Below are 24,321 nucleotides of genomic sequence, written 5' to 3' on the forward strand. Positions count from 1 at the left end.
GATGATGTCTGGAGTGTGCCCATGGGAGTGGGTGGCTGAAGTGGATCACAAAAGGAGCATTAATTAAGGGGTCTATGCTAGGTTGGGTGAGATCCTCAGCCTCACCATAAAATGAGGACAGATGCTGACAGGTCTGAGGACTGCTAGGGATTTGATGTGATTCTTTGCATGACATTCCCATTCAGAGGCAGTCCACACTCAGTAGATGCTGGACAGCCATCTCTCTCTTCCTCACTTCTTCCCCACTTCATCCCCATCTCTCTTCCTCCGACCTTCCTTCCTTCCTTCCTTCTTCCTTCCTTCAGCTTCCTTCCTTCCTTCCTTCCTTCCTTCCTTCCTTTATTTCCCTACTTCCCTCTTCCCCTGACCTCTCAAGGGCTCAGCATTCTTCCCAGCCCTCAGTCTTCCCCGCTCACACACGCACACTCTCATACACACACATATTCACACATTGCCTATAACAACATTTGTTAAGCACGGCCGACAGCTCCCAATGGCAGTTCTCTCAGGGTTCACTTATTCCTCAGACATAATGTACAAGAAAGAGGCCCCAGATCCCATTTGGAGCCAGCAAAGCCTGTCCGCTGACCTGGGCCACAGCTGTTTCTGACAGTCTCCATCACTGATACTCATTTTCCTGCCTCGCTCCAGGGACCAGCATGTGCAGCTGGATGACACCATCATTCAACCCAATCTCCACACAGCCATGGAACTCCTACTGTGTACCAGGCACTGAGTAGGTGCTACAGGACTTATAGAGAGGACTACAAGACTCTGGAGACCACATGACAGTAAAGTTAAACAGGCCACAATGCCAGGAAAGTTCTAGACAATTATAGAAGGGAGTCACAAATCATGATTAATTGTCAGAGTAATTGTGCAGATAGCCATCACCGTGAAGAGCACAGGGCGGGGAAAGCCGGAGTGTGGGGATTGTGCGAAGATCGATGATGGGCTGCAGACAGAATGGGGTTTGAGTCTGATTTCTGCCCCTGACACACCATGCGACCTTGAAAGTGTGCTTTCCCTTCTCTGCAGGGGCCCCCACTGTAGAGGGAGGGGTCGTAGAGAGAGGTCACTGAGATCTCTTCCAGCTCCGATATTCCCAGGCACTGAGGGCTGCACAGGTCAAGCAGGTGGCAGGGAGGAAGCGAACAGTGAGCCTTGCTCATAGGTACAATCTGGAATGAAACTCTCACAGCAAGGAACAGGTGCCTCCACAGCTGGTCCTTCGCCGCTAACCCCAGGGGTGTCCCCTGGTGGCTCAAATGGCCCATCTGGATAATCCAACCACCCATCTCAACAAGAATTTCCCACTGACCAAGCCCTGTACCTACCCATCCATCCCCTGTGCCCTCACAATAAGCCTGCAGGCCAGGATAGGCAAGGCGGGTCTTACTGTCCTGATTTCACAGAGGACGAAACCAAGACTCGGAGGAAGGAAAGGGATTTGCCCAAGGTCCCGCTGGGAATTAGAGGCAGAGCCCAGAGTGGGATGCTGGAGAGACATGAGGTGCTTCACACTTCTCCCAGTGGGGTTCGCTCACTCCTTCCCCTCCCCCCGACCCCAGCCTACCCTGGGAGGTGCGGTGCCAACACACCGACTGTGCTGCACGCCAGCTGTGCTCAGGATCCGGCAGGCAGCCACTTTGATTTGCTGCTAGTTCTTTATTTTAAAAAGATTCACAACTCAATTATATCAGGTAACAGTAGCTAACAGTTAATAATACAAGACGCAAACCCAATAAACATCTATTCCGACCAGGGGCCATGGACTTAGATGAAGAAAAACAAAAAAATTACAGTGTCAGTTCGTTGACAACAATATCTCGTAATTTCTAGTAAATTGGAATGACTGCGAGTATTTCCCTCACCTGAGCAGCAGGTATATTAAGTTACTGTCGTTCGTCAACCATCAAAAATAAATTGTTTACGAGGGATGGGGAGAAAGCTTCGGAAATTCAGGTTGAGGTTAGTATTCTGGCAGGAGTTTGTGTAACATCATTCGTAGGATTTGGGGTCTTCAGAAGTGCCAAGGCTGGCCTGCGCTCCCACTGGCTCCCCACAGAGGTGGTTCCTGGGTGAAACTGAACAGCCTTGACCCCAGACCCCTTTGGCTATGCCCCGCTCTACTTATTGCTCTCTAGAAATCAGGGCCTCATTCACTCACCCCAATTCTGACTCCCAGAAGTCACCCTGGGAGAGCAGTGGACAGGCTCGGCCACAGGGGTACATCAGAACAGCAGCTACTATTTCTTGCTCACTGGCCGCACTCCAGGCACTGAATTAGTTCCCTTACAGGCATTATCTCATTTAATTTTCACAACAATCTTTCAGGGTCGATATTATTATCTCTCCTTAGTAGATGAGGAAACTGTAGCTCAGAACGTGTAAATAACCCACCCAAAGTCACACAGCTAATGAGTAACACGGGCAGGGCCAGGGCCAAGAGAGGCAAGCAAGGTGTCTTGGACACAAAATTTAAGAAGACATTGGCTCTCGGGTCAACATAAATGCAGCGTCAGCACCTGGGAGGGGGGTGCCTCTCTTGCCTCACCCTAGTCCCGGCCCTGAGTAACAGAGCTTGCATTTGCACCCAGGTCTGTCTGCACTTAAGTCCTTCCTTTTTTCACTATGGGACATCCCACTCCAGAAGAGATCAGCCTTGTAGTAGCAACTAGAAGCTTCCAAAGGATTGAAGCTCTACGGTGGGATTTCAGGCCTCAGAGACTTGATGACGAAGGCACTACTTCCCAGGACTCCCATAATTAGCCCAGACAGGCAGTTGCCTGCTCCCCATGACTTTAAGCAAATCCATAATCCAGGTTAAAAATCCGGCTGCTGACACCTAGTTGCCAAGCTCTTCTCTCTCCTTTGGACTCTATAGAGCTGACTCCAGCCCAAAGTCCTACCCCGCATCTGGCATCAGTCTGCAGTCTTTTCAAATCCACTGCTTATACTAACGAGGGCATGGGTCCTTGTCCTCATTTTTCTCCTTGGGTGGGAAAGCCGAGGCTCAGAGAGGTTAACCAAGTTGCCCCAAGTCACACCATCAGCAGAGTGACCAGCATATGACTCAGGACTCTTTCCACCCACCTGACTGCCATGAACTAGGTCAAGACCTAAATGAGGCCAGAGCATTCAGACTTGGTTGGGGGCGGGAAAAATAAGAAAGTTTAGAGAGAGGGGGAAAAAAAAGTCAGGAGCAAACAACTTCTAAAATATAATAATTTGGCTAAATTTAAACATGTGAAAGAGTTCAGAACGATTCATAATGCATGCAGATTGATGCAAATGACTTGCAAATGATGCAGAAAGAGATGAGAAGGGTACAGCTTACCTCTCAGCCATAAACAGGAGTGGGCAGGATGAGGACTCTGTCTCCAGGCAGCGGTTTTCCAAACAAACCACACTTTCAGGTTGAAATGACTTTCTCATGCCGTCTGACAAAGCCTGGGAAGCCTGGAGCGGTGAGCAAGAGAGAGGTGGGCCGGTCCCCCTCGCTATCTCTAGGCTCCACAGTCTCTGGAACCCCCACCACCAGCACAACCCCCTGCCCCAGGCTTCCCTTCTCTGAGCTAAATATTCTCTTTGCTTTCCTTTCACCAATAAGCCTTCCTTTCCCCTCAGCCTTTTAATGGTCCTATTACCTTCTCCATTTCTAATGAGTCAGGAGGGAGGGTTTGGCTTGAGGGTCTGAGTGAATTAGAATGGGCCACTAGCTTCTCAGACCACCCTTGCTGTACATCCATATAAGCCTAACAGCAGCATGGTGGGAAGGAATCGGCTTCTATGAGGGTAAATGTGGGGGTACAGACCAGGGTCTGCCAGCTGTGGCCTTTGATGAGTTACTTAAGCCCTCTGAGCCTTGGTTTCCTCATTTGTCAAATGCGATCACTCATAGCTACCGTTTATGGCTATTGGTAGCGGGGCATGCTATACGCATTGATGCCTGGTACATGGTAGGATGCTCAGGCATTGACCTCTACCTCCCCCTGCAGCCCTACAGCTCCCACCTCCCCACTGCAGCCACCTGCTGTGCTCAGACATACCCCAGGCTTTCCTGCCTCTTCCCATCCATTCACGAAAGCCTGGCTCCCACCTTCCACCTCCTTCTGCTTGTCTGAGAGTCCTGCCTATCTTTCACCTCCACGGGGAAGCCAACTTCAAATCTCTGCCCCACATGCCCTGCAACCAGCCACAGTTTCCAGGTGCCACTGCCTTCATGCCCGTCACAGTCATCTGTCTCCTTGCCAGCCCCTGAGTACCCAACAGCCCTGATTTTGTGCAAAGATATCCCACTTTCTCAGGGCTTTTGCCCCATTACCTCCTTTTGATGTTGAACCCTCTACCCTGTGAGTGCAGAATAGAAGATACGGTTCTTCTTTGACTAGGAAAGAGGCTGAGATTCTGAGAGGACACACAGCTAGAATATGGTCCACCCCGATCAAGGGACCCCAGAGCCCTTTGGTCCCTCTACCCTGCCTTCCCAGTTATAGCCATCCTTATGGTGAGATTTCTCCTTTCATAACTACTACCACCTCCCCACTTTCTTCGTAAGCCCCTGGACAGTCTGGAGCCGTCTCAGGTCTCCTCCTGTACACACGGCCAGCCTATGCCGTGCCTGCTTTCGGTGAGCTAGGATCGGTATCTGGCCGCCACCGAGAGAACGGGTCGGGGACTCGCCTTTGCATTCCATGGAGACTTCAGTTTCTCGCCTGTTGCATTAGCAATCAGTCAGTCTTCTAGGAGAACAGCCCTCCTGTTCTCTGCAGAACAGACCCGAGCTCTGCCTTCAGGAGCCTCCAAGAGACCCCTCACAAGCTCGGAATGTAAGGCGTTTCCTAGAACTATAGGAGGAGAAGCCACCATGTATCCACAGGAGCAAAACTGCCCTGCATCTCTTCATAAAGGACCCTGGACCTGAATACACAGGGACATGAAAACCTCCGAGAGCCTTCCCCTGGCAGCTGGTCCCTGGAGAGGTACTTGTAGCTGGTGTGCCAGCCGTCTTTAAGACGTGCTGCCCTTCCATGGGGTTCACAATTGAGCTATTTTCCCCCATCCTTGCTTGATTTTACCTCAACAAGCTAAGAGGCATCAGAAATAACCCCACATTCTCACTCTGTTTTTATTTTCATCATGGCTGGTTGTTGTCTGCACACATCTTGCTCCAGAAGTGGTTCTTCGTGGGATGGGAATAAACAGTCTGGGCTTGTAAATACCACTCTCCTCCATCATTCCGTGTGAGACTTCTTGTGTCTAGATGCCGATGGGGAGATTTTAAAATCCTGTTCCAAGTCAGTTCCTGCTACTTCCACCATTAATAATAATAATAATAATAATAATAATAAATACTTCTGAGTGCTTCTTATGTGCCAGCCACAGTTCTAAGACTGCATGTCATAATTCCTTTAATCCTGACAACATACATAGGCTAGAAGGTAGGTTCTCATATTATCCCCATTTTACAGATATGGGACAGGGAAGTTATTTGTCTTGAGGTCACATGAGTCCTTTGATTTTGAACAGGGAGAAAAAATCCATAATAGGGAATCCCAGGCGTTCAAGACACCGTCACCCGGACACCCCACACTGACACAGACGTTCCCGCCCCTCCTTCTCGCTCTTTCTTCCCCTGCCCCCTCCTCTTCCCCTCTCGTTCTTTCTTGCACCCCTTCACTAGTTCTTTACCTTCCTAGCTCTGTGACAGAGGCCGTTCACTGCCCCTCTCTAAACTTGACCATCCTCCCCTGACGGTGGGGAGAGGAGGCCTCCTTGCTGACCTGAGGGGCTGAGGCAGAGGAGGACCACCAGGATCACCACAGCGGTGCACTTGGCCCACTGGAAGCTGGCGGGTCGGTGGGAGGGGTGTCGGTCTTCGTCCCACGGCAGGAGCCTGTGTGTTTTGTCCCGTTGCAGCATCTCGGGCTACGGAGCTGCTGGTGGGAAAGGCGGGCGAAACACCATGATGCGGTCCCACGGCGTGTCTGTGCTGGGCATCTTCAACCTGGAGAAGGACGACACGCTGTACATCCTGGTCGGGCAGCAGGGGGAAGACGCCTGCCCCAGCGTAAGTGTCTGGAGCAGGGTTTTTCTCCTCCACACTCACCCAGGACCCAGACAGGCCCCACGGAGGGCAGTGTGACGCCTGACACGCTCCTGGGAGCTCGCGTTCAAAGCTGGCAGGACTCGCCCTTGTCCTGCCTGCAGATGGTCCTCCCTTTCCAGGGCCATCTGAGTGTATGAGAAAGCGGGGGTTGTGGCTCTTGGGGTTTCACATCCCCACGGGGACCAAAGCTTAGGCACAGGTTTCATGAGTAACTCTTAAAACTGAAGAACCGATTCCTACTTGAATGGGCAAATGGTTGTTCCTCTCAGCAGAAGTACAAGTTGGAGCCACTTTCTAAATGTTCTTCCTAGGGCACTGTTGCCTTTAGCCATATTATTACAAACAGGAAAATACTAGGTTAAACATTTCTTATTCAGCTCTTACGCACATATGTGTCCATAATTGAATGGAAAAAGTTCTAAAAAATACAGATAACGGTGTTTGTTTCTGGGGAAGGGTTTGGAGTTGAGGGTGCTTTATCAGTAATGTCTGATATGGTTACAAAAGCAATGCATTCATATATTATTTAATATTAGTATGATTAAAACTTTTTTTAAAATTTAAAGCGTAGATCAGAGCTGGAAGATCATGTAATCCACTTCCCCCATTTTAGAGAAGAGAAAATGGAGACCACAGAGGTAAAAGGACTTGTTTAAAGTCACTCGGGACACAGCACAGAATAGGGACTCTGGCTCCTGTTTTTGCTGTGCCCCGCGCTTACTTGGGCCCTCGGTTTGTATGGCCTTTTTCCCTTTCCCATTTATAGCCCATCACTTGACAAGCCAGACTGCCAGTCTCTGCAGCCCCAGAGACAGCATGTTGTGTTTGTTCTGATTTCTGACCCCACGGGGGTGTCCAGCTGTCAAACATGCAGAGCTCTAACAGCAGGAGTCAAGAAAGCTGATAATGGTTTAAAATTACCAGGAGAATGAGGAAGGGAAGACTAAAAAAGCAGCAGCCATGCAACGTCTCAGCGCCCACCTGTTTGCCTGTTGCCTTTGTTGAGGAGAGGCCCTTGGGTGCTGGCTGTTCTGGCAGGAATTCAGCACCCTGCAGGGTGCATCTCTCTCTTGGTGAGGCCTCACCCTCACTTGAAGTACAGCTTCTGCCTGGGACAGGGCCAAAGCAGGGAGCTGGGTTCCAGGGCCCAGGAGCCAGGGCCTCTTCTCTAGGAAATTACCCAAGAGTAGCCTCGGAGGACAGATCCGGGAACAAGGGCTGCAGTCTCACAAAATACATTCAGGGCTCCCAAGAGCCAGGTGCTAAGCTGGGAGCAAAGCGCACCCTCCCCTTCCCCCACCACCTTATGAGGTAAAGCAACTGGAGTAAGCTTAGCAGGTGCCGCCTTGTGCATGTGCAATGTCTGGACTCCAACTTTTATTTAGCAACGATAATCAGGAATTTCCAACCTGATATAATATATTAAGTCATTAAATTACAGGCTGCTGTAATTTTCACAGGAATTTATTGAGTGCTAATGCAATTCTTTCATCTAAGCAGAAAGATTGCATTGACTTTTGCAAGGGACTTTTACTTGATTGGATTGTAATCAGTTATGTCTTTTCACAGGACCGCGTCCTTTTTTTTTTTTTTAATTCAATTGTAATCTGCTTGTTACTCTGGGTTGCTGCACTTTATCATTTCATTAATCAACCTGCTTGCTCTCAAACTTTGTAGATGTGCAGGGAGAGTTTCCAAGGAGCCAATTTTCAGCCAGGGACAGAGGGCAGTCCCCTCTGCTGATAGGGCCAGGCAGAGCATGGGCTTGGGGGAAAGAATGGGTCTTCCCCGTTGCTCTACACCACAATTCCCAGGAGCCATGGGGAGAGGGAAAGAGAGACTGTTTACAGGCACTACCTCAATCTCCAGTCCTCCGTAGACAGAAAAATGGTGTCTAGAGAGGATCCTCTAGAGGATGAAGTGAACTCTTAAGAGTTAAACTGCAGAACTGGTCAGCTTTGCTGGTTCAAATACACCTCTGGGTCTCTGGAGTCACTCTTCCCATGTGCCTGGCCACACCAAGCCCACAATGGGCTCCAGCTGCTGGAAACCTCACCCACACGCCCCTCAGCCCCTGCTTCTCCAGTTCCTTCCTAGCCTCATCTGGTGGCATGACTCAGGCTTTCTTGGCATCAGTACTATTGACATTTTGGAGCAGATAATTCTTTGTGGCGGAGGCTGTCCTGCACGCTGCCGCGGAGGCTGTCTTGAGCTCTGTAGGCAGTTTAGCAACATTCCTGGCCTCTACCAACCAGATGCCAGTAGCATTCCCCAGTAATGACAATCAAAAATGCATCCAAGCATTTCCACATGTCCCCAAGCGAGCAAAACCACTGATCTAAATGTTAAATCTCACCACTACCATCACCCACAAGGCAAATACTGCGAGGGGTGAACCCACGCCCAACAGTTCCCAGTTCATTCAACTGTATTCAGCAAATATTTAGCGAATACCTGCTATATGCCCGTCACTGTTCTAGGAACCTGAGATATATCCACGAACTGAAAAAATACCTTTGCTTTCAAAGAGCTTACATTCATTCCAGGGCACAGAGACAAATAGACATTAATTAGTTAATGAGTTGACCAGGACGTCCCAAAGTGAAAGTGTCATGGTGCATAGAACTAAAGTGGAGTCGAATGTGCCAGAGTTTGGGGGCAGGTTGCCGTCTTAAAGAGGGCGGTCGAGGGAAGCCACCAAAAAACTGACAGCTGAGCAGAGTCCCGAAAGAGGCGAGGGACCGAACCAAAAAATATCTGGGGACTCCAGCAGGACAGAAGCCAAGTCCCGAGGTGAGAACATGCCTGGCGTGGAGTGGAAGGAGTAGGTGAGAGACAGGGTGAGTGGTGATGGGGACCGGATCAGGCCATTGTAAAGTCATGTTTAAGCCAAAGGCGATTTTTCAGCCCAACAGTGAGAACAGTGGCCCGATGCAGTTTGGGTATCTGCAGGCTCGCTCCTGCTGCAAAGAGAACAGGCTACAGGGGCCCAAGGGAAGCATCAGGGCAATGAATTTAGTGACTTTTGCTTTAATCCCAGCAGGAGATGATAGTGTCTTGGACCAGGATAGTAACGGCAGAGGTGATGAAAAATGGTTGAATTCTGGGCATATTTGGAATGTGAAATCCAAAAGGATGTCATAGTTGATTGGGTAAGGGACCTAGAAAATGAAAGGATCGAGGATGACTCCAAGAATTGTCCCTGAGCCGCTGGAGGGAGTGAGCTGCCATCGCCTGAGCTGGGGAATGCTGTGGAAGGAGCAAATTGGGGGCAAGATCAGGAGCTCAGTGTCAGACATGCTGAGTTGTAGAGCAGACAGGCAGGCGGGGACTTCCAGTAAACTGCAGGAGATATGCCACTAGGATGCAGGAGAGAGGCCTAGAGTGGAAATGCAAAGTCAGGAAAACCCAGCGTAAAGTCTTGAGATAGGATGAGATCGCCTAGAGAGCAGTGCAGATTGAAAAGACCGAAGACTGACCCCTGGGGACCCCTGACATTTTGAGGTCAGGGAAAAGAAGATGAACCAGCAAAGGAGGCTGAGGAGGAGAAGCCAGGAAGATAGGAGGAAATACAAGAGGGTGTGGGGTCCTGAAGTTCAGGTGAAGAAATGATAGCGTGAAGTGATCAGCTCCAGCAAATTTCTGCCGCTGAGTCCAGCAAGACGCAGCCTGGATCAGCAAGACGCAAGATTGATTGTAACCCCACCCCCAACACGTGGGATTTAAAAGAGACACCCTAGCAGGGGCAGTGGGGGACGGGCAGGAGCCTGGACTCTGGACGAAGGTCATCCTCCACCCGACTGCTCCCTCCTTCCCACTCCCGCAGTCTCCAGACAGCTGCAACTTCACTTCTATTCACGAGAAGAGGGTATCCCCGAGGGGTGGAGACCCCGCTGCGGCCAGGCAGAGGAGAGGAAGAAAAGGAGCAGGGTCTGGGGGGACGGACCGTCTTAGCACCACTGATTCAGACCGGGCAGCCCCCCATTTACAGAGGAGGAGGCAGGTCCAGGGAAGTGAGGCACCTCAGCCAGTGTGGCCCAGCAAATATCTGGTGGGGCCAGTCCAGAAGCCAGACTGGGCTCTGTGTTCTGTGCTCTGCTCTGTCCAGCTGACAGCCCACATTTCCGTTGCCCGCCCCGGGCTCGGCCGCCATGCCACTTGCATCTCATGCCCTTCCCAGCAGCGCTGAGCAGGGTTTTCTTCCAGCAACATTTTCCCCCAACTCCCCCAACCCCCAGCCCTGGATAACACTGCACACGCAAAGGAGAAATGTCAGCTCTACACCAGCCATTCACAGACTCCCACCCACACGAAATCCACTCTAAAAAATATCAAATTATTTCCATCATTAAATCCAAAATGTCATAAAACAAATTGCATCTCAGCTATTTATCTGGAAATTTCTCAAGTACTCATTGCCGGCACTCCTGAGCGCTTTAGCATAGGAGTGGCTAAAGATAAATTGCTGTGTCCACTGGCTGGTTACACAGCAGCATTCGATGGAAATTTAATGCTTTATTGGGCTTTTTTTTTTATTAAGTGAAAGAAAAGTCTTTTTCCTCCGAGGTCAGGTCGATGTTTGGAGAGTTCATCTTAGCTACTGTGGCTGATAAGCAGGTGGCTCTTCTTGAAGCACTCCCTCTTTATTCAGGGATTCCAGGAACTCCCAGCACATCCCCAGGCTCACGTCAGGACCATGGGTGGGCCCAGAGGAGAATCCAAATAAAACAGCAGCCGTTTATCAGTCCCTAACACATGAGAGACACTATCCTGGACAGCATCCTGCACTATACACAACCTATGGTGTCTTCATTCCCATTATACACTTTGTGGGTCAAAGAGACTGAGTGCCTCCTGCACAGCTATTCAGCGGTATCTGTCTGATTCCAGGGTTCACACCCTGTTCTCCATGGCAGACACAGCTCTAGTTAGGGCTGGGCCAGGGGATTTCTGGAGGCAAGAAACGGGACATTAGCTGGGAGAAATGAGTTGTCCAAAATGAAGAAATGATTATCCCAAAGATGAGCTGGGAATAAAATCTGTTTCTGGCCTCCTACTAGTTTTTCTCTTTCCATGGGGCATCAGAACTGCAGCTTCCCAAAAAACCTCACTGGCTCCCCATTGCCTAGAGAGTGAAGTACAGCTCCTTCTCAGATGATGTCCAAGGCCCCTGCCGTGATCCGACTGTCCAGTTTAATTTTCTACCCACCTCTGCTTACACACCCTCTAACCCCGTCTCTCCACTTAGGGCCTTGTCATCCCCTCTTCAGACTCCAGAGGATCCTAACAGGTCCTCCTGGACCAGCTCTGTACTAAGAAGGACTTTTCTGAGCCAAAGAGACTCCTTGGCTTTTTCTCCAAATACCCCATTCATCCTCTAGGTCAGTGCGGCTCTCTCCCCTAGAATACTCGGGCTTTCTCTAATTCATGTGTTTAAAATCTCTCAATGTAATGTACAGCATAGGAAATATAGTCAATGATATTGTAATAACTTTGTATGGTGACAGATGGATACTAGACTTAACATGGTGATCACTTCCCAAAGTATATAAATCTCAAATCACTGTAATGTACAACTGAAACTAATACAATATTGTATTCCAACTATAATTTAATTTTTTAAAAATCTCCCTATCCTTCAAGGACCAATTAAATGTCACCTCCTGCAAGCAGTCCTCCCAGATCGCCAGTCAGCACCAAAGGCTCACTCTCCCTCCCCCAACTTCCCATGCATTTTCTATCTGAGCTGTCCTTGTCTTCCTTCTCTAATACTGCCCAGAGTGACAGTGATCTGGGTATATTTTTTGTCTCTTCAACTCAACTGTAGGCTACTTGAGAGACAGACCCTGTCTTTAAGCGCAGAAGAGCTATCTGCTGAAAAGTAGAGAACCTTGGGCACGAACCTGAGGTGCTTTTTGTTTCTACAGACGAACCGATTGATCCAGAAAGTCTGCATTGGCGAGAACAACGTGATAGAAGAAGAGATCCGCATGAACAGAAGTGTGCATGAGTGGGCAGGAGGGGGCGGAGGCGGGGGCGGAGCCACCTATGTGTTTAAGGTGAGGTCGGCTGTGCCAGCTCCCCAAGGGCAGTGACCTCTGTGGGCCATGGGGTTGAAGCCTCACAACAGCCCTGTGAACAAAACAGCTCTGAGCCCCATTTAAAAATGTGGAAACCGAGGCCCAGAGTGACATAGGGCTCCCCATCTGTCCCAGACTGGGCAGGCTCTTCTCTTGCTGGTGTGCCAGCCCACCTTCACCCCGCTGGCTTTGGCCATCCCCGTCTCAGGGCCCCAGAAGGTCCCGCTGAGCCCTCTTCTGTCCTAAGGGGAATGTTTCTGGCATCATCGCAGCCAGGCTAGAAACTAAAGACAAAGGCCTCCTGCTGGGCCCTCCTACAGGGTCGGTGGTGCCGAGGGCTTAATTCTGAGGTTGTGGGTGTCAGAGCCAAGAGTCCCCTGAGAATGGAGAGCTAGGAGAGAGCAGACAGACCGAGGCTAGTCTGCGAAACTTCAGGAAAGGGGTCGTGTAGGCGGCATCTGAGATGGAGCCCCACTGGCGGTTTCGCCCCTCTGATGGAGCCCTGTTATAGGAGCTGCGGGGAGGGGCGGGGAGAGTCGAAGGGCTGTTGTACCATGAATTCAGAGCCTTCAGACCCCCGAGATGTCATCCACCGCCCAGCACTCAGACACTCGTAAACATTTAAACCAGGGCTCAGGGGTCTCCAGAGCAGACGCCCAGCTCGGTCTCTCAACCTCTGAAATGTCTCCCCGGCCAGATGAAAGATGGCGTGCCCGTGCCCCTGATCATCGCGGCCGGTGGTGGTGGCCGGGCCTATGGGGCCAAGACGGACACATTCCACCCCGAGAGACTGGAGAATAACTCCTCGGTTCTAGGGCTCAACGGCAATTCCGGAGCCGCAGGTAAAGTGCTGCAAGCCTGCCCTCTCCCCGAACATCCCCGGGGACCGTGAGAGCTCCCACTCAGCCTGGGCGCCATCGCACACCTGTGGGCGGCTTAGTCACTGGTACTTGAGAGGCTGGGAGCCCTTATATTGCTACCAGCATCAAGGGAGGAAGGGCAGGCAGCATCTTTGGCCACCGCAGACCACCTTGCTGACGTGAGATTTGGACTTGCAAAAGGTCGCTGAGAAAATGAAACAGGCTGCAGCATTCGGCCAGCCAGCCCAGCCCTCCCTGGGTTTTACCAAATGCAACTGAATGGGAGCAGATGGAAGAAATCTGGGCAGGCCCCGGTGGCTCGTACCTGCAGGCCCCGCGCTGCCAGCTCACACAACTACTCACTGGAAAAGTCTTCCTGGAACCTCCATGGCTGGGCTTTCTGTGCTCATCAGTGAGAACCAGCCACGCAAATAGGGCACAGGCATTGAAGGAGATATGGCTGCTCTAATCCCTCCAAAATCAGCCATCTCTAAAGAGAAAATGCAATTCACTTTTATCTTTTCTCCACGATCAGACTGAGGGAGGATATTTTAAGGCATTGAAGGTTTGAGATGAATTAAAGCAGATGCTCAGACGTCCTCTGTCATTGAGAGATGACTAGGGATAGAAGAAAAAGTAGAAACGGTTGCTGGGTCCACGGTGAAGAATTACCCCCAGCAATATTTATAGCACCCCTTGCATCCTACAGATTTAATATGTCACAAAGCACGTCCCCATCTATTGTATATGTGCTTTTCAAACCAATCTTGTAGAGTTTTCCAGAAAGATACTCTTATTCCCGTTTTACAAAAGAGTGAGCTCATAGAAAGTTAGTGGATGTTTTTTCTCAACATGGCCAAACTGTTTCATACTCAATCCATTTCGTAAAACATTGTCGTTGATTTATTTTTATCTTATGTTCATTATCTTCTTTTCCACACATTTGCTTGAAGGCTGCAAGGTGGAGTTGGGGGGTCAGAAACCACCTCAGCTGGGACCATCCAGGCCACGGGAGGGAGGGCAGACATGGTATCAGGCCCATCTTGTCCTAATGTATTTACTACGCACACAGCTCTCCATGGCAAGCTGTCAGAACCCACTTCAGGTCCCTACTGCACAAGGGGCCTTCTGCCACCTGACAGCAACAATTATGACAGCCCCACACCCCACCTTCTGGCTGTCAGAAGAGAAACCAGCCACTTGAAACCTAAGCACCCCCGTAACTTCCAAAGCTGACAAACGGTCCCCACGACTTGCATGGGGTCCTTGATTTATCTCTGCGTGTCTCCACTCTAGACCCAAACTTGTTCCTGACTTGGGTCTCATTGTCTGACGTCTGGCTCCCTCTTTATAGCACAATTGTCATCTCTATCTGCAGCTTCCATGCCCCCCCACACACACATCCCTAGAAGTCCCTCTGCTGCCCGCTCTGAGTCTAGAAGAACCTTCCAGGCCAGTTAACTGGGACAATTCCAGCAGCCCTTCTCACTGCTGTTTCTCTAGGTCCCCACCATCCATAACCTGCTGGAGGAGAAAGGGCTTTGGGACCTTTCGAAGTAGACTGCCTGTCGAAATGTCACACAAAACAATATTAGGGGAAAGAAGGTCCTGGAATCTCAAGGGCTAACAGGAAAGATTTACTGCAGTCAACCTGTGGCCTTAAAATTAAGTTGTGTTCCAGCTCAGCTCCGTAAATAGCACTTCACAAGAGTTCAAAGTTGCCCCAGATGTTGGGATGCACAGCTCCAGTGGTTGCTACTGTCACCAGGGTATCACCCCCGCCCTGCCCCAGCGCACCACCACCTTCTCTGCTCCTGACCTTGGAGCAGACCCTTAGAAGCAGGCAGATGAGACACCACCTGAGCCTCAGAGTGTGAGGCCTTCTGCACACGTACACTGTGCCTCTCAAATGCCCGGTCAGCCCTACATTTGGTGGTTCATGAAGCATTTCACACACTCACTATCTCTTGTGATCTGAACATCAACCCCATCAGGCAAGTCTTATTATCCCCCAAGTGACAGGCTCAGAATACGGCAGTCTTGCCCAGTAAACAATAAAGCCCATTAGGATATTTGGTGCCTAGTCCAGGACTCTTGCAAGGAGCATGTCTGCAGTGACCTTGGCAGAGTTTTGACAGCTGGCTGCCCAAGGACTGGTGGGTCCTGTTTCTGGCTGGGATGGGAAGCAATTAATGAAATGAAGGCCCAGCACTCCAGGAGTTGGTGGGCGTGGAGAGAAGGCAGAGGAACAAGTTTAATTGTCATGCTTCTTGTACCCCTACCTACCCCCAAAAGCCAAGCACACTCATGGCTTTTGAGCCAGATGCCTGAGAAGCAATGGTATGAGGTGCGCTCCCACCTGATGTGCATACATGGCTGTGGCTAAAGCAGCTGTCTCCCAGGACAAAGGGCACGCTCCTGGTTTTCCAGCTGTGAATTCTGTAGCCCCCAGGCACCACGAAAGATGGGGCCCCCGGACTCTGGAGCTTGAGCAAGCACCCCTCAGCATGCACCTCATCCTGCTTCCTTAGCCAGCATTCTCACTTAGGCGTATCCCTGTTTCTTCCTGCAGGTGGTGGAGGTGGCTGGAATGATAACACTTCCTTGCTCTGGTCTGGAAAATCTTTGCTGGAGGGTGCCACCGGAGGACTTTCCTGCCCCCAGGCCATGAAGAAGTGGGGGTGGGAGACAAGAGGGGGTTTGGGAGGGGTGGCGGGGGGTGCTCCTCAGGTGGAGGAGAGAGGGAGGAATGAGTAAAGATGATTCGTGTTGGTGTCCTCCTCCTCTTAGTCCTAGGCACCTCCCCTCCCTGCCCGTTCCCCTGCCCTCGCTTGCCCTCCCCTGGCCGCCCCAAGTATGGACTGTGATGTAACCATGCACGCCTTCCTCTCAGCCGCGGGACCAGCCAGAGGCAGGGTGTTGGCTTTCGAGCCACCATTCTGCCTCGAGGCTTCAGTTGTGACAGCATCAAGATCCGTGTGATTCTTGATCACCCCCAAAGCCGACAGTAAAGAGGCTTTGGCTTCCTGGGCTATTCTCTGAACTGCCCCAAGGATACATTGGCATGAGAACCCCTCTCAATCCTGTGCCTCCCTTTTGGTGGCCTGGCCCATGTCCTTGCTCCCTAAGAGCCTGGCTTCTAGCCCCAAGGAATCCTCACTCTCCCTTCCCTGCCTCAGCCCCCCAGCTCCAGAACGGCACCTTCTTCATGGTGACGGGCATTACTCCTGAGGGCAGCTACGGGGAGCCCCTGCTCAGCCCCTCAGCAAGCAGCTGGCCACTGGCCTCAGCTCTCCTCTGGGCTTGGAGCAGAGCAGAAGAGCCTTCTGAAGCTGGGAGGCTGGGAAATGTTCGCTCCACTGTCCCCACAGATTAGGACGTGATGCATGCATGTGCTGTGATGTTATATCTGTGTTTTGCTTTATGCTGTGTAAGATGCTTGTGTTAACCAGATGCTCTTCTGTCCCAAGCCCTGGGTGGGTGGGAGGAGCCCGAGGGGGGAGCCCAGAGATAACCCAGCCCCAGCTGAATGGAGGGACAGGAGCCTAAAGGCACAGGGACCCTTCTCCACCGTGCCCCAGCCCTGACCAGTGGCACTGGAGAGCAACTCCTCAGTGCTACTGCCCTGCCAGTCCTGGAAGAGCCACTAAGGGGCTAACCCAGCCTGGGAGACCAGAACTTTTCCAGCTCTTGCTCACCAGGACTGCTTCCTACGGGGCCCTAGTACAATGGGGACTCCCTAGCAGGAGCTGGCTGGGAGGGGAAAGTGGCCCCCACCCCCAGTATCTACTGAGCCAAGCCCCAAGAGCAGCCCCTGTGCCCTGAGCCTCCCTTCCCTCCCCATCGCCCGCCCCCAGGCTCCTCACTGGCCCCGCTGCATGACCCGCTGATGCACGTGTGTGTTGAGACTTGGGCACCCACCTCGCTGCGTTAAACTCTTCTCTGGTTTGCCATAGGCGGCAATGCAGCCTCAAATAATGACCCCGAGATGGACGGGGAGGATGGGGTGTCCTTCATCAGTCCGCTGGGCATCCTGTACACCCCGGCTTTAAAAGGTACACCCTCTGCCAGGTGCAAAACCAACTTCCTTACACCAGTTCTGCTAAAACCTCAGGGCTGCTGACATGAGTCCAGGATACAAAGTCATGGGTCTTCTGCAGGCAAGGCTGCCTGGTGCTCATCTCATCAAATTTTCTAGAAGTCAGAACCTGTGGTCCCATAAGGACACAGAGGCAGCAGACTGACTACCAGGCATGCTATGCTGGTTCTAGAAAATGTAGCAGTAACAGGCCCTGTACTTGGACCAGCCAACCTAAAGATCAGACGTGTGGACCCTCCCACCCACCTACATAAAAGCACCCACGTGTCCTCTGCCTGAGCGCCACTCACCAGATGCACCGGGGGCTTCCTTGCACAGAACGGTGCTTCGGTGGCAGTGGGACGGAGGAACAGGGACTGGAGCACCTGCACTGACCAGCTAGAGATAAAGCACAGAGGCTGGGGACGGGGTGCAGGTCAGTCTTCGCAGGCTCAGCCCGAGGTTAACCTTTCCTCCTTGTCACCAGTGATGGAAGGCCATGGGGAAGTGAATATTAAGCATTACCTGAACTGCAGCCACTGTGAGGTAGATGAGTGTCACATGGACCCTGAGAGCCACAAGGTCATCTGCTTCTGTGACCACGGGACAGTGCTGGCTGAGGACGGTGTCTCCTGCATCGGTAAGGGGTGGAGGATGGGGGCCCACTGCTTGGGCCACGGCTGGTTTCTGTGATTCTGGGACACGGCTGACAGCTGACGCAGTTTTGTAAACTTCCTGACCCGCCTCGATCTGCCCCCTGAACACTAGGCAGAGAGACCTGAATGCGAAAGGCGGGTCATGGCTCACGAAAGGGTCTTAAATCTAGTCCTACCCCCAACCCAGGGCGCGAACCTTCACATCCTCACCTAGGGACATCCTGTCTCTGCTGGGACACCCCCAGTGCCAGGAACCGCAACGCCCCCAAGGCACGCAGATTTGGCTTCCAAATCTTCCACTGTTCCTTTCAGCTTCCACTCGTTGGTCGCCTACTGGCCGCAGACTTTCAAGTATGTCCTCATCCTGCGAGTCTTCTCCATATTAAAACCCTTGTAGCTCGATCCATTCACACAGGACACAGTTTTATGTCTCCCTTCCATCCTGCTGCCCCACGTCTGCAGGTGTTTTAGTTGTCAATGTCCCTTTCGAAATGGAGCGTCTGGGACCAGGCACAATACCACAGTGTGGCTTGTGCCAGCATGGCACCTGGGAGCCTCCCTTGCTCTGTGCCCAGTGCTCTTGGGGGCACACTCTATTGTCAGGTTGTATTGAGTTCTTTGTCACCTAGGGTCCCTGAATCTCTTCTACAAGCCATTGTTGGTTCACCTTTCATCTTCGTCCAGTCATTGTGTAGTTGATGTTTTGGATCAATGGTCCAGAATTTGACATATAGCCTTGTTACATGGTCCCTCCACCCCAAAGCTACTGGTGAAAGCTGTAAAACCAGAAAAAACCTACTTCACGCCCCTGGTCCTCTGCAAAGGAAAGCGGATGAGGAGGAGTGGGCGGTTTTTATCCTGGCCGGGGAGGGTATTTCTGACTTGGTGCCAGCTCGAAGGAGAATCAATGTGGTTATTGGTGCCCTGTGGGGACCTGTCTTCCAGTGTCACCCACCCCAGAGCCCCACCTGCCACTCTCTCTGATCCTCTCCGTCGTGACCTCTGCTCTCGTGGCCGCCCTCATCCTGGCATTCTCTGGCATCATGATCGGTGAGTGTGCCAGAGCCCTGGGCTTCCGAAGGGAGGCAGGGAAGGCAGATTTGGCAGAACGGGACGGCATCTCAGCCTGTGCCACGGACACCGAGGTGTCACTGCGTGGGTGGTGATTGGGGCAGCCCAGACCAAGCCAAAACAGAAGCCCCCCTCCTTCCAGCCTTCGGCACAGCTGTGGTCCCCCAGGAGCCCCTGATTCTAAACCTCAGCCCCATACATAAGCTCCTGGCTGCTCGAGGGGCGGAGAGGGGTGGGGGGCACTTCACAGAGGTGGGCACCATAGCTCAAGCTCACCCTCACATCCTCATCCTTGGATGTCACTTCCAGCTCCTATCAGATATGGGCTTCCGCAGGCACTTCTCTTCCTTGGGCTCACTCCCTGTGTAACACCTTCAGCCCCCACTTCCCCACACCAAGCAGGAAATGCGAAGTTGGTTTCTGAGTGTTTCCTGTTGGTCCTGTGAGCCAAACTGAGCTGATCTGCAGGTTGCACAGGGCTCAGCATGATCCAGCCAGGCTCCTGCTGGACGTGGATCCCAGAGCAGGCAGGCAGGAACATGATGGAAGGCAGAGGGAAAGACAGCTCCGGGCAACCTTTCCAGACCAGCTCCCTGGGGAATGAGAGCCTCTGGGAGTGGCCAGGGAGATGGCAGTGTGTCCCTTCAAAGGGACAGGATGATAAGAGCTAACGGTTGTTGCACTTAAGAGATGCTGGGCGATTTATACATTTTGGTCCACTAAATCCTCCAATAACCCTGTGATCACAGGTAATGCATCTCCTAGAGGGAGGGGACAGAGCGCAAAACAGTCGACTCGCTTGCCCTGGCCAGTAAGGTGGGGGGTGGGAGGGGGAGCGTGCTTTAAAGGCAGAATCTACCCTGTGAATCACAATTTCGTGTTGCCTCCCACGGGGTTTACCCACAGAACATTCTCACATGTATAATGACAGTGATAATGACCCCTTGCACTGGTAAAGTTCTTTAGAATTTTTCACAACCATTTTATGTTGGTGAATTCATTTTATTATGACAACCTTAGGTGGTAGGGAGTGGGGGGCTTAGGGGACAGGGCAGGAGTTACTTTTTCCGCTTACAGAGAAGGGGACAGGTCTAAAGAGGTCACATGATCTGGTCCGTGTCACTCATCTTGTAAATTACAAAGGTGGAACTAGAACGCAGGTACTCAGGAACCTGTTTAGACGCCAGTTTAGAGACTTACTCAGTCTGTGGCAGCTCTCCAGCTGTGTGGCCTGACAGTTCGCCAACTACAGCAAGGGTCCCCAACCCCTGGGCCAAGGACTGGTACTAGTCCGTGGCCTGTTAGGAACCAGGCTGCACAGCAGGAGGTGGGTGGCAGGCACGCCAGCAAAGCTTCATCTGTATTTGCAGCCGCTCCCTAAGCGCTAGCGTCACAGCCTCAGCTCCACCTCAGATCATCAGGCGTTAGATTCTCACAGGAGCACCAGTCCCTGGTGCCCAAAAGGTTGGAGACTGCTGAACTATATAGGAAGCATAAGTGACCAAGAACCCCAGCTTCTCTCAAATCCATTGCTGTGTTTGCCCCTCCCGAAGACTGGGCATTGCAGATACCAAGGCAGGCCTGCTCCTGGGAGACGTGGGACTCCTCTGATGGCCACCTTCGGCTCCAGGACTTCCCGACAGCCTTGCTGGAACTTCTTTAAACCGCATGGCGATCTGTCATTCAGCCTTCCGTGGCTCTCTCCCACATGCGGTGCCAGACTGTCAACACAGTCGGATGTCCTCCCAGCCTTCCCGGGCTCCCTCCCTGCTTCCTCCCGTAGCTATGTGATGCAATCCTTGCACATTCAGTCCTGTCTTGAATCTGCTTCTCGGGGGAACCCAAACTAATGTGTCTCTGCCCTTAGATGATACAGTAAAATCTTTTTCATTTATATGATTTTCAGCTTTCCATTTACTTCAAATAATCTTTCAATTAAAAGGACACTTTTATACCTATAATCATTTTGTTAGTATTACTAAGTGTGATGAAAAGATTTAGATCTCAGAGGAGGAGATGGAGATCCAGGAAGGCTTCCTAGAGGAGGTGGCCTTTGCTGGGTGGGCTTCGAGGGCCGGGCTGCTTTGTCCAGTTCACACTGAGGTTGACCTCCGTCTGTAGTGTACCGGCGGAAGCACCAGGAGCTGCAAGCCATGCAGATGGAACTGCAGAGTCCTGAGTACAAGCTGAGCAAGCTCCGCACCTCGACCATCATGACTGACTACAACCCCAACTACTGCTTTGCTGGCAAGACCTCCTCCATCAGTGACCTGAAGGAGGTGCCACGGAGAAACATCACCCTCCTCCGGTCAGTGGCCCTGCCATCCTTCAGAGAAAGAGGTCTTCTGGGGGCCTAGATGTCATCTCAGCACCATGGGTTCCTCTGGCCACAGGAGGCCAGCAGAGCCACCTCAAAACCACCCCCAGCCCTCCCAAGGGGAGGAGATTTAATATTCAAGGCCATTTGGGGCATATTCAGTGCCCTGTGTATTCACGAGATTTGTACAGTGAGAGGAGGACTAGATGGGAGGAACCTGGACTCTCCTCAAAATCCACTCAGATGTCCCCTCCCTGAGCCTTCCTGGCCCCTCCTTCCTCCTGGTGGAGCAAAGTGTCCCCCCTCCCCTCCTCCGAGCTCCCAGTGCACTATGTGCATTGTCTGTCACTCGCTGAGCACACTTCACAGAAGTGCCTGCAAGCGATCTGTCCCTCTCTCCCCAGGGGAGAGCAAGCCTCTCACAGGCAAGGGCCAGGTCTTATTCACTTCTCTGTCCCTGGCAAATATCAGAGACTCAAGTCTTCATGGAAAGAACGTTCAACTATCATCACGAATCCCTGGCCGGAACATCTCTTGCCAGTTTTCAGATCAAGCAATGGAGGCCCAGCATTGAGTTGCAAAGCCACTTTGAGGGGGTGACTCTTGAGTGTGCGTATGTCTCCTGCCTCTTGTGGGCATCCGGCCTCCTTCTCATGGCCTGCCTGCCTCTGCTTCATCTTGCCTTCTCTTTTGCACAGGGGTCTGGGCCATGGTGCATTTGGGGAGGTCTACGAAGGTCAGGTGTCTGGAATGCCCAACGACCCAAGCCCCTTGCAAGTGGCTGTAAAGGTAAGAGGGGCTCCCTCAAGGGCCTGACCTCGGCCAGCAGTCTCTGCAGGCCATGCTTGCTGCTGACAGTCTCTTACTCCTGCTGCTAAAGCCTTCTCTCCTCTGTGCCCAGACACTGCCTGAAGTGTGTTCCGAACAGGACGAACTGGATTTCCTCATGGAAGCCCTGATCATCAGGTAATGTCACAGAGGGACACCCCCACCTCCCCACATGGAGATGTTTCTAGAAGACATGTCTCTGGGGGAGACATCCTCCAGCATGCCTCTCCCTCTCCAGCATGGGACTCCCCTAAATACTAAGCACGTCTTACCAGAGTAGAAAGCCCCAGATGGTTGCCTCAGAAAAAATACAATATCCGTGGCCTAATAATCCGATTGATCTCACTCTGCCTTCAGCTAGCATCCCTGTGTCATCCATTCATTCTTTTTCCCTTAAGAAACAGAGCATGCTAGTTTTTGACAGGAGAAGATAGAATCTCCCTCCAGGTAATTCTTCTGGCAATCGCAGCTCTCAGATCTCATGTAAAGAAAATGTGTCCCTAACCTGCTGGAAGGCCACCCCACCCTGGTCCGCACAGCTGGCCTGCACCCTTTACCTTGTGGCTCTGAGGTCCCCAGCTGGGAATCTCAGTGTCTGGGACTCTGATGGCAGATAGCTCTGAGAGGGATACAGGAGTTTGACCTTGATATCTGGCCTAGTTTGTGGCCTCCTGTTGCACTAGGGAGCCTCAAACATCCTGATAGGTTGGAGCGGACTGTGGTCTTCTGTTGATGGAACTGGCAGAGAGAATGAAGGCAGAACAGCGAGTGCGATGTGCCTGTGGGGTCTGAAGCCACAGGAAGACAAACGGCTGGCCCTGTACCTTGCTTTAAAAATAACTTATTTTCTGATTATACATGATTATTGAATAAAACTTGGAAACTAAATTATATGGAGACCTGTTTCACTCAGTCATACTACTTGGCGATAACCGCCATTTCGTTTCAGCGTCTAGTCACCCAGCCTTTTAACTCTGCATGTGTGTGTACCTGTGTGGCATTCCCTGGCCCCATTGTCCTGTGTGTCTTACTAGGACCACGGTAACAAGAGAACCCAAATCCCAGGGCCTCCAGGAAGAATCCCCAATGGGATCCACATGCCCCTGTTCCTTGGTCTCGTTCATACAAGGTCATCGAGCAGGTCTCACACAGTCCCTTGTGGAAGCAGTTTCTCCACCTTCTGCAGGAGGCCTGCCTCAGAGGACTCGGAAGTGAATCCTAGCAAGCAGTCCATGCACGGGTCTCCGAGAAAGAGCTCCCCGGGTCCCCGCCCCACTTCCTCACCCAAGCGCCTGTGCGGCATCCTCCCACCTCCACCCTAATACGCTCGTGCAGACTGAACTGCCAGACCTGCCCCCCGATTCTTCCACCCGCTCAGTGCCGAGACAATTCTCAGCTTAGGCTCAGCACGGAACCCCTGCTACCCTCACTTACGGAACGCATTTACATAATGTGGCTGCTGAAAACATAGCTTTGTATCCTGCTTTCTGCACTTAAGATTTTGCCAGATTCGGCTCAGTTAAATTTGGTTACTCCTCTCTGCTCTGCAGCAAATTCAACCACCAGAACATCGTGCGCTGTATTGGAGTGAGTTTGCAGGCCCTGCCCCGATTTATCCTGCTGGAGCTCATGGCGGGAGGAGACCTCAAGTCCTTCCTCCGGGAGACCCGCCCTCGCCCGGTGAGTGAGAATCAGTCTTTCCCCAGTGCTTTGCCAGGGAACAGAGCAGGGGGTGGAAGGAGCAAGAGCGGACAGCTGGGGCAGCAACTACTCAGTGTGATTAAAGGAGTTAGGCCCTGGGTTTGCACCTAGGGGGTGGCTGGGGGAGAATGAACAAACGGTGGACCACAGCCCTGGGAGCTCGTGCAAGGCTTGTGCAATGGACGCTCCTGCCTGAATCCATTTTTATGGCCTGACGATTATGGAAACCAAACTAGGGACAAGCACGGTGAGGGATGTTCACGCCAGCCAGGTCACTGTCTCAACCAGCTGACCTGGGGCAGGTCAGTCTACACCTGCTCATTCTGAAAACCGCTGTCATCTCTCAAACAGTGACACCCTGACCTTGCACTTTTACTATCTAAATAAAGTGTTGAAATATTTAGGAGGGTGCAGCATGTTTGTTATGATTAAGAGGCTAGAGCTGAGGAGAGGGAAGAGACCTAGCTAGTCCCAGGAATGCCACATCCCAGCCCTGCTTGGCCATTAGACAACCATGAGGCTTAGGGCAGACCACCCAATCTAATTACCTCTGTGTCTGCAGTGCAAAGTCTGAAGGTTGGACTGGAACATCTCAGAGGTGGTTCTAAATTATAGAGT

The 24,321-nt window shown here is 51.8% G+C and overlaps 1 protein-coding gene across 1 annotated transcript in view; it reads left to right on the forward strand.

Annotated features, from left to right (window-relative positions):
* ALK (ALK receptor tyrosine kinase) overlaps positions 1–24,321 on the forward strand; it is a 616,833-nt gene that overhangs the window by 571,905 nt on the left and 20,607 nt on the right. Inside the window, 12 exon segments of the mRNA XM_039887489.1 lie at positions 5,923–6,073; positions 12,040–12,171; positions 12,890–13,034; positions 15,625–15,756; positions 15,759–15,824; positions 17,009–17,107; positions 17,618–17,770; positions 18,732–18,836; positions 20,979–21,165; positions 21,873–21,963; positions 22,076–22,140; positions 23,553–23,682. Coding sequence (XP_039743423.1) covers positions 5,923–6,073; positions 12,040–12,171; positions 12,890–13,034; positions 15,625–15,756; positions 15,759–15,824; positions 17,009–17,107; positions 17,618–17,770; positions 18,732–18,836; positions 20,979–21,165; positions 21,873–21,963; positions 22,076–22,140; positions 23,553–23,682 — 1,456 coding nt within the window.

This window comes from Pteropus medius, unplaced genomic scaffold (genome assembly GCF_902729225.1).
Source record: "Pteropus medius unplaced genomic scaffold, Ma_sr-lr_union100, whole genome shotgun sequence".
NCBI classification, from domain to species: domain Eukaryota; kingdom Metazoa; phylum Chordata; class Mammalia; order Chiroptera; family Pteropodidae; genus Pteropus; species Pteropus medius.